Genomic DNA, 12880 nt, shown 5'->3' on the forward strand with positions numbered 1-12880 from the left:
CGGGAAGACGCTACCAGTCATTTGCTTTACATAGCAGGAAGATGTTACTGGTAACCTGCCGTATACTGACAGGAGGATGCAACTTGTCACTTATACTGGCGGGAAGAATAAACGAGTCATTTGTCTTACGTATGTTGGCAAGAAGACGTTACTGGTCATGTCTCATAACGGAGGGATAATGGTACTGGCTACATCGCTTATAATGGTGGGAAGACGCAACAAGTACTCCTCTGGTACTGGCGAGAGGACAATACTAGTTTCTTCCTTAAACTGATGGGAAGAAACTACTGGTCGCATCCCTAAAACTGGCGGGATCTCGCGGCTCATCTTCCTCCTTTTGCTCGCCAATACAAACAAGAACAAGCAACAGAAATAGATACATCCGTGGATGTGCAAAACGTGTAAATATAACCTGGGTGAGCGTTATTACAACTTTGGTTACAACTTAATGGAGATATTAGTATACAGATTCTACCCAACACATTTGTTTACTATTACCTAAAATCTTTATTCAATACAAGACTACGAACATGTAATACCCCTAACAGTCTACTACTCCAGTTACTATGAATGAAAAAAATGCAAGAAAATGCTTCGCTCTCAGCAAACTACGAATTATTACAACGGACTGTTTGTATCGCACTGTAAAAGTGCTTCACCAAGTAATCATTACATTATCTACCATCCTTCAGTCATCTGAATTTTTGCAAATGTTTTCTTCAGGTTAGCATCAATAATGAATGATATATACTTCATCAGTGGTGATCTCTGGCCAGTGTGTATCACGGCCCCTCGGTACGGTGTCACCTGACACAACAATCACTTCCTCGCATGCCAGAATGCGCCAGGTCGGAGAATTAAGGCAATGCAAACATCACACTAGCTAGTAAGTCCATCAGGACAAGAAACTGAAGAGAATAATATCACCGATCAGTTATATATATATATATATATATATATATATATATATATATATATATATATACAATCCCAACAAAACCTAACCTGGCAGCTACTATTACCATCAATCCTGGGTTAGTGGCCAATATTTTGCTTTTTGTTCTTTAATTAGTTTGTAGGCAATACGTGCAAGATGTCGGCTCTCCATAGCTCTATGGCTGTTATGTTGTTCCTAAAGGATGTTAGCATCGTGTTGCCTTCTTAACAGCGGCTGGCGGCAGAAGCAGCAGCAGTACACTTAAATAGCGTCATGCTTGATGACTCGGCTCCCCAGGGCGACGTACGCCCCCTGATGAACACATGTGCTGAAGCTATAATTACCCTCTTGACGTTTAATGGAATTCTGATACACTTACTGACCATTTTACCATGTACCAGACCGTGTTCCATCAGTATCACACACATATATGTATATGTATATATATATATATCATCCCTGGGAATAGGGGAGAAAGAACACTTCCCATGTATTCCCTGCGTGTCGTAGAAGGCGACTAAAAGTGGGTAGGAGCGGGGGGACTGGAAATCCTCCCCTCCAGTTACACTTTTCCTGAAGAAGGAACAGAGAAGGGGACCATATGAGATTTCTAAGTCCCGGTCATCTGTTCTGGAACGCTACCTCGTTAACGCGGGAAATGGCGAATATGTATAAAAATATATATATATATATATATATATCCCTGGGGATAGGGGAGAAAGAATACTTCCCACGTATTCCCTGCGTGTCGTAGAAGGCGACTAAAAAGGGAGGGAGCGGGGGGCTGGAAATCCTCCCCTCTCGTTTTTTTTTTTTTTTTTTCCAAAAGAAAGAACAGAGAAGGGGGCCAGGTGAGGATATTTCCTCAAAGGCTCAGTCCTCTGTTCTTAACGCTACCTCGCTAACGCGGGAAATGGCGAATAGTGTGATATATATATATATATATATATATATATAAACCATGGAAAGTTGTATGGGGCCTGGATGTGGAAAGGGAGCTGTGATTTTGGGCATTATTGCATGACAGTTGGAGACTGAGTGTGAACGAATGGGGCCTTTGTTGTCTTTTCCTAGCGCTACCTCGCACACATGAGGGGGGAAGGGGGATGGTATTCCATGAGTGGCGAGGTGGCGATGGGAATGAATAAAGGCAGACAGTGTGAATTGTGTGCATGGGTATATATGCTGTCAGTGGATTGAGTCAGGGCATGTGGAGCGTCTGGGGTGGACCATGGAAGGCTGTGTGGGTATGTATATTTGCGTGTGTGGACGTATGTATATACATGTGTATGGGGGTGGGTTGGGCCATTTCTTTCATCTGTTTCCTTGCGCTACCTCGCAAACGCGGGAGACAGCGACAAAGCAAAAAAAAAAAAAAAAAAAAAAAAAAATTGAGATGTATAGGTATGTTTATTTGCGTGTGCGGACGTGTATGTATGTACATGTGTATGGGGGTGGGGTGGGCCGTTTCTTTCGTCTGTTTCCTTGCGCTACCTCGCACACGCGGGAGACAAAAAAAAAAAAAAAAAAAAAAAAAAAAATATATATATATATATATATATATATATATATATATATATATATATATATATATTATCCCTGGGGATAGGGGAGAAAGAATACTTCCCACGTATTCCCTGCGTGTCGTAGAAGGCGACTAAAAGGGAAGGGAGCGGGGGGCTGGAAATCCTCCCCTCTCATTTTTTTATTTTAATTTCCCAAAAGAAGGAACAGAGAAGGGGGCCAGGTGAGGGTATTCCCTCAAAGGCCCAGTCCTCTGTTCTTAACGCTACCTCGCTATCGCGGGAAATGGCGAATAGTATAAAAAAAAATATATATATATATATATATATATATATATATATATATATATATATATATATATATATATATATACACATATATATTCATTCATGTAATTGCTCATTGAGCTACGATTGCCATTCCCGCGTTTGCCATTTTTAACAATGATGAAGTTGCTTCAAGAACAGAATAATAATAGCCGCACTTGCTCGCATCTACCCCCACTCTCTGTCCGTCCTGTCTGACATACAACCATCCACAGCCAAGCCCCACACACCAGCCCGCGGTTACCCCCCACTACTTCACACGCTCTGGTTTCGCTGTTTTTATGGGATGGTAAGGGGATAAAAAGAAGGGATGAAACAGGGGAAAGTTAAATTAGGAAATGGAAAATTGTAAACAGAATAGGTTTTATTGAGGCGTCTGGATGGTTTGCTGGATATGATTTTTGTTGACTTCTTTACATAAACCCGGCACACTGTGTGTGTGTGTGTGTGTTTATTACTAGGAATAGGAATAATATTAGCTAAACTTAGTTCATCATTGTTGATTGTGTATATCAAGCGATTAATAAAGTCTCTCTCAGTGCTTTGCGGCTCCAAGTGTGTTCCATATTCCTACAAGTGTCGAAGTCTTGGATATGCCAATAGTATGCATCTCCACTGTATCTTAGTTTCTACTACAAATTTTTTGTGATGTTTTCCAAAGGAATCTAACAATTAAATGTGTATATTGGCAGCACGTCGTCCCCAAACTACCACGTCGATCCACATGATTTTCATTTCAAGCATATCGTTCACTTTCTTGAATGTTTCGGCCACTATACCTCAAAGCCTCCTTCAGTTCAACTTTTCGTCTTGGTCTCCCAGTACCTAAACACACCCCATCATCCAAGTCCTCATGCCAACTCACACTCAAACCATCCTGTCTCGCCCCCTCCAGCACCTCATTCTTACTTTTGTTTATATTAATTCTCAACTTTTTTCCGGTCACACACAGTCCAAAATTCCGACACCAGGTTCTGGAGTTTCTTCCACGAGTCTGCCACCAGAGCCATGTCATCTGCAAACAGGAAATGATTTACCTTTCAGGCCCTCCACTTCCAACATATAGCAAGCCCGTCTATTGTTCACAAGCCCTTTGCGTTAACCTTCCTTACTAGTTCCTTCATGAGGTTAACAGCAACGGTGATATTTAACACCCTTAACGAAGACCCACCTTTACCTGGAACCACTCATCCTCCTCCCATCCGACGTAAGCGCGCCTTACCCTTCCAGCAAAAGCTTCTCCCTGCAATTAGTAGATTTCTTTCCACACTATATTCGCTAACACCTCATCCCACCCACCAATCTTTTTTTTTTTTTCCTTACGTTGGAGGCTCCAGGCACGAAAAAAAAAAGTCTACACCAAGACCGGGCCTTAACTGAAATATGGTTAAGGTTAATGAAAGGGTAGAAAACATAAGAAAGTAATAACGAACTTTGGAGGAAGTGCATGATTAAATAAAAAAAAAAAAGTGGTTGTGAAGTCTGGAGAGAGAGAACAAAAAGTGAAGTTTGAGTATGTTTAGGGCGTTTGTGAGGATAAGATGGTACTCTAACCCTGTAGCTCTCGTTCTGATGAGGCAGAAATGAATGCCACTATTCTTGTTCCGGACGGTAGTACTACCCTGGGCGGCAGCTGTCAACTACCTACTACCTGAGGTGATTGCTTTAAGGTGAGGGGACAGGATATTCCTCGAATTAGCTCGGGTGTCAGGAGGGGCCAATACACTACCACCTGAGCCCTCCCTCTCGCTGGCAGCAGAAACACACAGTCTGTCAGTCCTATCATATGTTTTCTCTAAGACTACATATGCCACATACGCAACCTTCTCTTTCTCCATGCATTTCTCACAAATCCTACATAGCAAATACCTAGTCCACAACCACTAGACAAAGGGCAATAATCTAAGCTATAAGGGTTTGATGAGGGCAATAATTTCACACCTAATTCATGTAAAAGACACAAGTGTATAATGTTACTTACAAGACAACCCATCCACTCTCAATAAGAGCTGGTGAAAATTATATAAAAGTGAAAACTTATGAGAGGAATCCCAGTTAATTACTAGCGAATATAATTACGCATCTCACTTCAATATACATATAATATTTTTTACACTGTTTCTGGAACAATCTTGACTACCTGATGAAACAAAGATTAAGGTTGCCTTGAGATTAATTAGAAAATAAATGACCTCTCCCTCTCTCTTTTAACTCTCACTACATTCCATCTTATCGCTCTCTCTCTCTCTCTCTCTCTCTCTCTCTCTCTCTCTCTCTCTCTCTCTCTCTCTCTCTCTCTCTCTCTCTCTCTCCTGCTGGTGGCAATACCAAGCCCTCTGACCGGGTTCGGTTGAGCTGCAAATGGAAGTAAACGTAGACATCTTTAGGTTAGCACGGAGACTGGGTTAGACCAGCACGTACACTAAGTATGGTTGCATGTATTGTATAGCCTTGTCCAGTGGCTGCACCAGACCGTATGCTAACCAAGGACCAACACGGCTTTTGGCTTATGACGGCCCAAGCTTATAGACAGGTCATTCATCTTCCTGTGGTTATCGCATAGCCTTACCCTCCTTCCATGGTCGTCCCATCCTTGGCGAATCTTTTCACACACACACACACACACACACACACATCATACTGCTCTACGCTGATAGTATCTTGTTCCTAGAGTGGTGGGGAGAGAAAGCAAGAGAGAACGATAAGACGGAATGGAGTTCAGGGAGAGAGAGAGAGAGAGAGAGAGAGAGAGAGAGAGAGAGAGAGAGAGAGAGAGAGAGAGAGAGAGAGAGAGAGAGAGAGAGAGAGAGAGAGAGCACATATATATACTAGGTGTACACATTACGTTTAACACCAAGTCATTACTTACCTGTCTGCCAGAAGCCGACCAGACTCACGACGATCACTAGGACGAAGGCGACGAGTGCCCCCACGAGGATCCTCACCGTGCCCGCCCCAAGGGTCCCGAACCCCAGGGGAGCCCCATCGCAACCTCCAGCGCCCCCCATTATCTACAACAGCCTGGGTTCCTGGCAGGGTAACTGTGAGGGGGAGAGAGAGGGGATCTTTGGATTATGGGGAAGGTACCGGCGCCCAGCTGACGGTCCCGTTCCTGACTGGTTGACAGATGCGTTTCATCAGAGCTTCATAACGCTGACTGGCTAGATTGTCGGCGTTCACGTTGGTTAGATTGTCTGTAATGTCTCTAAATCCTAAACAGTTCCTCTAAATCCTGTCCGGCTGAGATTTGTGTGAAGTCAATAAATGAAGTTGGCGGTTGGCTGAGTAGTTTGTATCCTGGCATGTTTTCCCGCCAGCGCGTGGTCGGTCTCTGGCAAGAAACTGGTAAGGTGTTCACTTTCTGCTAGAGGGAAACGTCCATACTATTAACACTAACACACACAGGTACGATCAAATCAAACTGTTCACGATTAAGGTATCACGAAATTCTCCTCTCATCCTTGAACTTCACATGTACATACTTACAAACTTGGGACCACAACACAACAAGGCGATCTGACATGGGCCACATTGCTGTTTGAGAAACGTAAGTAGGGGACTAACGGCCATTACATAACGTAAAATAGATGGTGACATCTTTTGAAACAACAAGCATACATTTTCCAACTACTAATTCCGTCTCAAAATTTCTCAGGATTGCTATTGCTGGCAACTCTAAACACCATCACGTCACTAAGACAGTCAAATAAAAGGGAAGTCATGTCGTCATAAACACCCAATCAAAACCGATTGCCTCCATTAGCCAATGATGCGTCCAACAGGAGAACGTCAGACTACATCCACCAACCGAAAAATCTTTGACAACTTCGTCAGGTATTATGGATTATTCTAAGACCACATAAATTCTCACATTACAAGTGACATGGGTAATTCTATGACCACATACACTCTCACTATGCATGTGACGGATAATTCTAAGGCCATAAATAAAATCTCACTATATATATGTGGCCCATACCCTTGAGAACGACAAGACCTCTGGGTATGGCGGCGTCAGTCAGGTCAAAGGTTATGCCATCTTACCCAAAGGTCGTCGCGTCATACTACTTCCCTGCAGATGGCAACCCCGAATTGGTTACGATCATTCTAAAAGTCCAATAGGCAGTTACTAAATATATCAGTCCTACAGCTCACAACAACAACAGATAGGAGCGCAGGTTGTGTTCAAGACACGTTTCATGGGGTTAGGAAGATAGTTTTAAAAAGTATATAATATGAATAGGAAATCAGTAACCTAATAGCGCGCTATAACGCGTTACCCTGGCGTATGCTCCCATACATGATATCCATCACATCTACTCTGGCTAGTACAATAACTATTGATTACAGTAAGACATTGTTGAGAACAATTCCTCCACCAAGTCGGACATGATTACTTTTAAGCAACCGTACCATTCGCTGTATTTTGTGGAAGATTATTCATTCACAGTGTGTCGGCAGGAAATGTTAAATTCCGTCAAATCCCTTTCTATCACACAAGCTAGACACGGGTCTTGCGGACAAATTGCAGGGATTTGTCATCAATCCATTCAATATTCATTGCGAGTGATGAAAGCTTATAGAAAACCACAACAGTGATATGATATCTTCCCCATCAATTCCTGGGAAGTTTCAATCGTACACTGGCCAGCCGTGTTACGCCATAAAAGAGAGTGCTACGCTGCTTGTGTTAAAATATATGTAAATTTCCACGCAAAGGTTTACCTGAAGCTTTCAGAGGGAGTTATCCTGATAAACCTCAAAGTGAAAGTGGTTCTAATGTATCCCAAGCAGGGTCAACATAATCTAGATCCCTCGTATTCCTTACGAGGTCAACATAACCTTGCCCCCACATATACCGATCAGGGTCACCAGAACTTGGTACCCACATTAATCGACCTGGTTCGTCATACCTTAGTTACCACGTAAACCAGTAATCACCATGATTTAGTTCCACGTTTAGATTTACCATAAATTGATTACCACGTATACCCGTGAATCATACCTTAGTTCATGCACATACACATCTCCATCATGACGATCATTACCCACTATCAAAATATTTGATCTCAAATAAAGATAAAACTACCAAATATATTATGTGTGGAGTAATCTTGAAGGGGCGAGAGACATCAGGGCCCCATCAGCCTCAGAGAGGGGGCGAACCCCTGCAATTGTTCGGCGGTAAAAATGGCCTGAACGACATCTTGTGCCCGCCCAACGAGGCGCTCTGACGCCGTTGTTTACCTGCCAGAGGTACAACAATACCAACAACATGTCACTTGTCTGCCAGAAATGTACTTAAGTTCTACAATACATCACTTTCTCCTAAAACAATAACTTGAAAATAAAAGATATACCGGAAAACGTAAGTGTCGCTATAGTAAACGAAGCGGCGAGGCAATCAGACAGAAATACAAGAACAGGCTTTATAGCGTACAGCGAAATTCCTACACATTCTTTACGAAATAGATCGCTGTATCATCTACAATAACTACCTCATGATAAATATAGTCTGACAGCCCTTTTTTTCGTGTCTGTGACAGAAGCTGTTGAAATAAACACTACTACAGAAGCAAAAATTTCTTTCAACAATATACAATATATTGATTGGAGGGTATTATGTGTTCTATGAGTTTGGGTCTACCTCTGCAATGAACTGTGGCCAGTGTATTGGTAATCTACCTAATCAATATATGAGAATCGTTCGACAAGTTGAGAACATCAGCAAATAGCTAATAAATCCTGAATTAGGAGTCATATTAAATGACACTTTTCTAAGTATTTCTCACATACATTCTTCAAAGCAAACACCTGATCCACACATCCTCTACCACTTCTGAAACCGCACTGCTCTTCCCCAATCTGATGCTCTGTACATGCCTTCACCCTCTCAATCAATACCCTCCCATATAGTTTACCAGGAATACTCAACAAACTTATACCTTAAAGCAAATGGATTTGTATGTAGCATTTATGGATCTGGAGAAGGCATATGATAGAGTTGATAGAGATGCTCTGTGGAAGGTATTAAGAATATATGGTGTGGGAGGCAAGTTGTTAGAAGCAGTGAAAAGTTTTTATCGAGGATGTAAGGCATGTGTACGTGTAGGAAGAGAGGAAAGTGATTGGTTCTCAGTGAATGTAGGTTTGCGGCAGGGGTGTGTGATGTCTCCATGGTTGTTTAATTTGTTTATGGATGGGGTTGTTAGGGAGGTGAATGCAAGAGTCCTGGAAAGAGGGGCAAGTATGAAGTCTGTTGGGGATGAGAGAGCTTGGGAAGTGAGTCAGTTGTTGTTCGCTGATGATACAGCGCTGGTGGCTGATTCATGTGAGAAACTGCAGAAGCTGGTGACTGAGTTTGGTAAAGTGTGTGGAAGAAGAAAGTTAAGAGTAAATGTGAATAAGAGCAAGGTTATTAGGTGCAGTAGGGTTGAGGGTCAAGTCAATTGGGAGGTGAGTTTGAATGGAGAAAAACTGGAGGAAGTGAAGTGTTTTAGATATCTGGGAGTGGATCTGTCAGCGGATGGAACCATGGAAGCGGAAGTGGATCATAGGGTGGGGGAGGGGGCGAAAATTTTGGGAGCCTTGAAAAATGTGTGGAAGTCGAGAACATTATCTCGGAAAGCAAAAATGGGTATGTTTGAAGGAATAGTGGTTCCAACAATGTTGTATGGTTGCGAGGCGTGGGCTATGGATAGAGTTGTGCGCAGGAGGATGGATGTGCTGGAAATGAGATGTTTGAGGACAATGTGTGGTGTGAGGTGGTTTGATCGAGTAAGTAACGTAAGGGTAAGAGAGATGTGTGGAAATAAAAAGAGCGTGGTTGAGAGAGCAGAAGAGGGTGTTTTGAAATGGTTTGGGCACATGGAGAGAATGAGTGAGGAAAGATTGACCAAGAGGATATATGTGTCGGAGGTGGAGGGAACGAGGAGAAGAGGGAGACCAAATTGGAGGTGGAAAGATGGAGTGAAAAAGATTTTGTGTGATCGGGGCCTGAACATGCAGGAGGGTGAAAGGAGGGCAAGGAATAGAGTGAATTGGAGCGATGTGGTATACAGGGGTTGACGTGCTGTCAGTGGATTGAATCAAGGCATGTGAAGCGTCTGGGGTAAACCATGGAAAGCTGTGTAGGTATGTATATTTGCGTGTGTGGACGTGTGTATGTACGTGTGACACACACACACACACACACACACGGGAATGAGTGAGGAAAGATTGACAAAGAGGATATATGTGTCAGAGGTGGAGGGAACGAGAAGTGGGAGACCAAACTGGAGGTGGAAAGATGGAGTGAAAAAGATTTTGAGTGATCGGGGCCTGTACATGCAGTAGGGTGAAAGGCGTGCAAGGAATAGAGTGAATTGGAACGATGTGGTATACCGAGGTCGACGTGCTGTCAATGGATTGAACCAGGGCATGTGAAGCGTCTGGGGTAAACCATGGAAAGTTTTGTGGGGCCTGGATGTGGAAAGGGTGGTTTCGGTGCATTATACATGACAGCTAGAGACAGTGTGAACGAATGTGGCCTCTGTTGTCTTTTCCTAGCGATACCTCGCGCACATGCGGGGGAGGGGGTTGTCATTTCATGTGTGGCGGGGTGGCGACTGGAATGAATAAAGCGAGACAGTATGAATTATGTACATGTGTATATATGTATATGCCTGTGTGTGTATATATATGTATACGTTGAGATGTATAGGTATTCATATGTACTGTGTGTGGACGTGTATGTATATACATGTGTATGTGGGTGGGTTGGGCCATTCTCTCGTCTGTTTCCTAGTGCTACCTCGCTAATGCGGGAAACAGCGACAATATATATATATATATATATATATATATATATATATATATATATATATATATATATATATATATATATATATATATATATATAACGCGGGAAAATATATACATATATACAAATATATACATATATATGGTGAGACGGCCACGGGGAGGTGAATATCCCAAACAAGGCCATCATTGTTAACGATACGTCTAATGACCCTAGCGTAAGACAGGTACCCAATTTATCGACCAACTCCTGGTGGAGGACGAACAGCTGCGTGGCCCATGAATGCGTCACCGTCAGCAACGCTAAATGTTATACGAATGAGGTCCATACAGGATATGAATATATTCCTCCATATATCGTTACGGATAGAGAGAGAGAGAGAGAGAGAGAGAGAGAGAGAGAGAGAGAGAGAGAGAGAGAGAGAGAGAGAGAGAGAGAGAGAGAGAGAATAGTCCAGTAAAAGATGTCAAAAGCACACGAATTCTAGAGATGTGTGTTGTGGGGTAGGTGTAGGCGGCACAACGGACGACCAGTATGTGATAGGTGTGAGTGGGGAAGGAACGGGTGGACCAAGACAGAGAAGGAGGAGGAGAAATCTGAAAAAGAATATCACGGACAAGGCAGAAGAAAATCCAAAATATATACATACTTTCACCAGAAGTATAGTTGAGTTGAAGACTAGCTAATCAAGCTAAGGGATACAGCGGGAAGAGGTTGTATGTATGATGGAATGGCCAGAGTTGAGACAAGCTCAGAAGTATTTTCTCAGTGGAAAACACTGTAGGCCGATCCCCAGGCACAGGGGTTGAGGGGAGGTGTTTGAAAGAAAGGGAGTTAGATAAGCATACAAACATGCACCCGTCAGGATCATTGGATTAAACCAGACACCATGTACTTCATGTACCCTACACTTGCCTTTGAACCCGCGTTGTACGACAACCAAATCAACACGCACCCTGTACACTCGCCAGCTTATGTCATGTGTCTTCACTCCCAGTGATAAGGGTTGTACATGTAACTATCGAAGCCCCGGTACACTGCATGTGTACACCCTAAGAAGAGTATTCATACATGGATATCTATCACTAGCGTCAGTACCATAGGTTGATATCCAGTCAAGATCAGTTAGTTGTTCAGGGGGTCAGTTCTGCACGTTTCAGGAATCTGGTTAAGTATGAATGGACATCTTTGTCTAGTTCAGTCCAGTTCGGTTCGCTCGTTTATTTTAGATTAGTTCATTCCAGCTTAGTCCTGGTCTCCGAGTCAGATCAATCTGGTTCACTTCAGCTTACTTCTCGTCCAGCTTAGAAGGACGAAGTGTGATGCAGTTACAAGACGATGAAGAATTACAACAGAAAGAAAAGGAAGAGAAGAAGGAGGAGGAGGAGGAGGAGGAGGAGGAAGAGGATCAAGATCACTACTGCCACCCGTGGGGCAGATATGTGTGTGGGAGTGGGTTGGGGGGACGTAAACGCCATACTTCACAACTTAATTGAAAAAAATTTTCTGGCGCGAGTGGAGGACGGCGGCTCTTACTTGGTCGTCCGGGGACACATTGTGACCCCTGAGGACAAATACCGGCCACAGATGGCGGCCGTACACGACAGTTCAACCCTTGAGGACGACAGCACGACCAGGGAACAAGACGGTGCAACCCTTGATGACGACAGCACGACTGTGCGACCCTCGGGTATGATGGTGTCGCCTGTGATCCCGTCCTAGTTAGGTGGAACACGATAAACCGTGTGGGTCATCCACACTGCATCACACGCACTAGGCTCTCGGGTGTCTCCAGAATTAAACTGTTATGACTGTATCCCCGTTACAACTGTAATGTACTATCACTATCATACATAATACAGCCTAGGCATACTCTGTATAGTGCCTATGTATGTTACTGTATAATGCCAAAGTGTACTATTCTGTATAACCCACGTACACTATAGTATAATGCTTATTGATACCATCATATGCTGTGCGTGGTTACTATCATATATTGCCTATGTATACTATTGTATAACAATTGTGTTTATTATGGTATACATATAATTGTACGTGCCCATCCTCCACCCTTACTGACCCACGAGAGTTGGATTATGGTTACTTATCATATAATTAATCCAATTACAATATGACACGAAAGTTAAACACGAACTGTATCTTCTGCTCTAACTCTCTCTCTCGTACCCAGCGCCCAGCCCCAGGAGCAAAAGTATCTCGCCAAATAACTCGACCATTACTGGCCTCGCAGGGAAAATAGTCCAAGATATATAGAGCAATATACAAAGTGTG

The 12880-nt window shown here is 43.1% G+C and overlaps 1 protein-coding gene across 1 annotated transcript in view; it reads right to left on the reverse strand.

Moving 5' to 3' along the window:
- The window catches only part of Pfas (phosphoribosylformylglycinamidine synthase), a 124628-nt gene extending 118818 nt beyond the window's left edge, over positions 1–5810 (reverse strand). The window contains exon 1 of the mRNA XM_071693156.1: positions 5657–5810. Within this exon, the coding sequence (XP_071549257.1) occupies positions 5657–5795 (139 nt within the window). The 5' untranslated portion in view covers positions 5796–5810. The remainder of the gene's footprint in view (positions 1–5656) is intronic.
- Positions 5811–12880: the final 7070 nt, after the last annotated feature.

Source organism: Panulirus ornatus, chromosome 55 (assembly GCF_036320965.1).
Source record: "Panulirus ornatus isolate Po-2019 chromosome 55, ASM3632096v1, whole genome shotgun sequence".
Taxonomy (NCBI): Eukaryota; Metazoa; Arthropoda; class Malacostraca; order Decapoda; family Palinuridae; genus Panulirus; species Panulirus ornatus.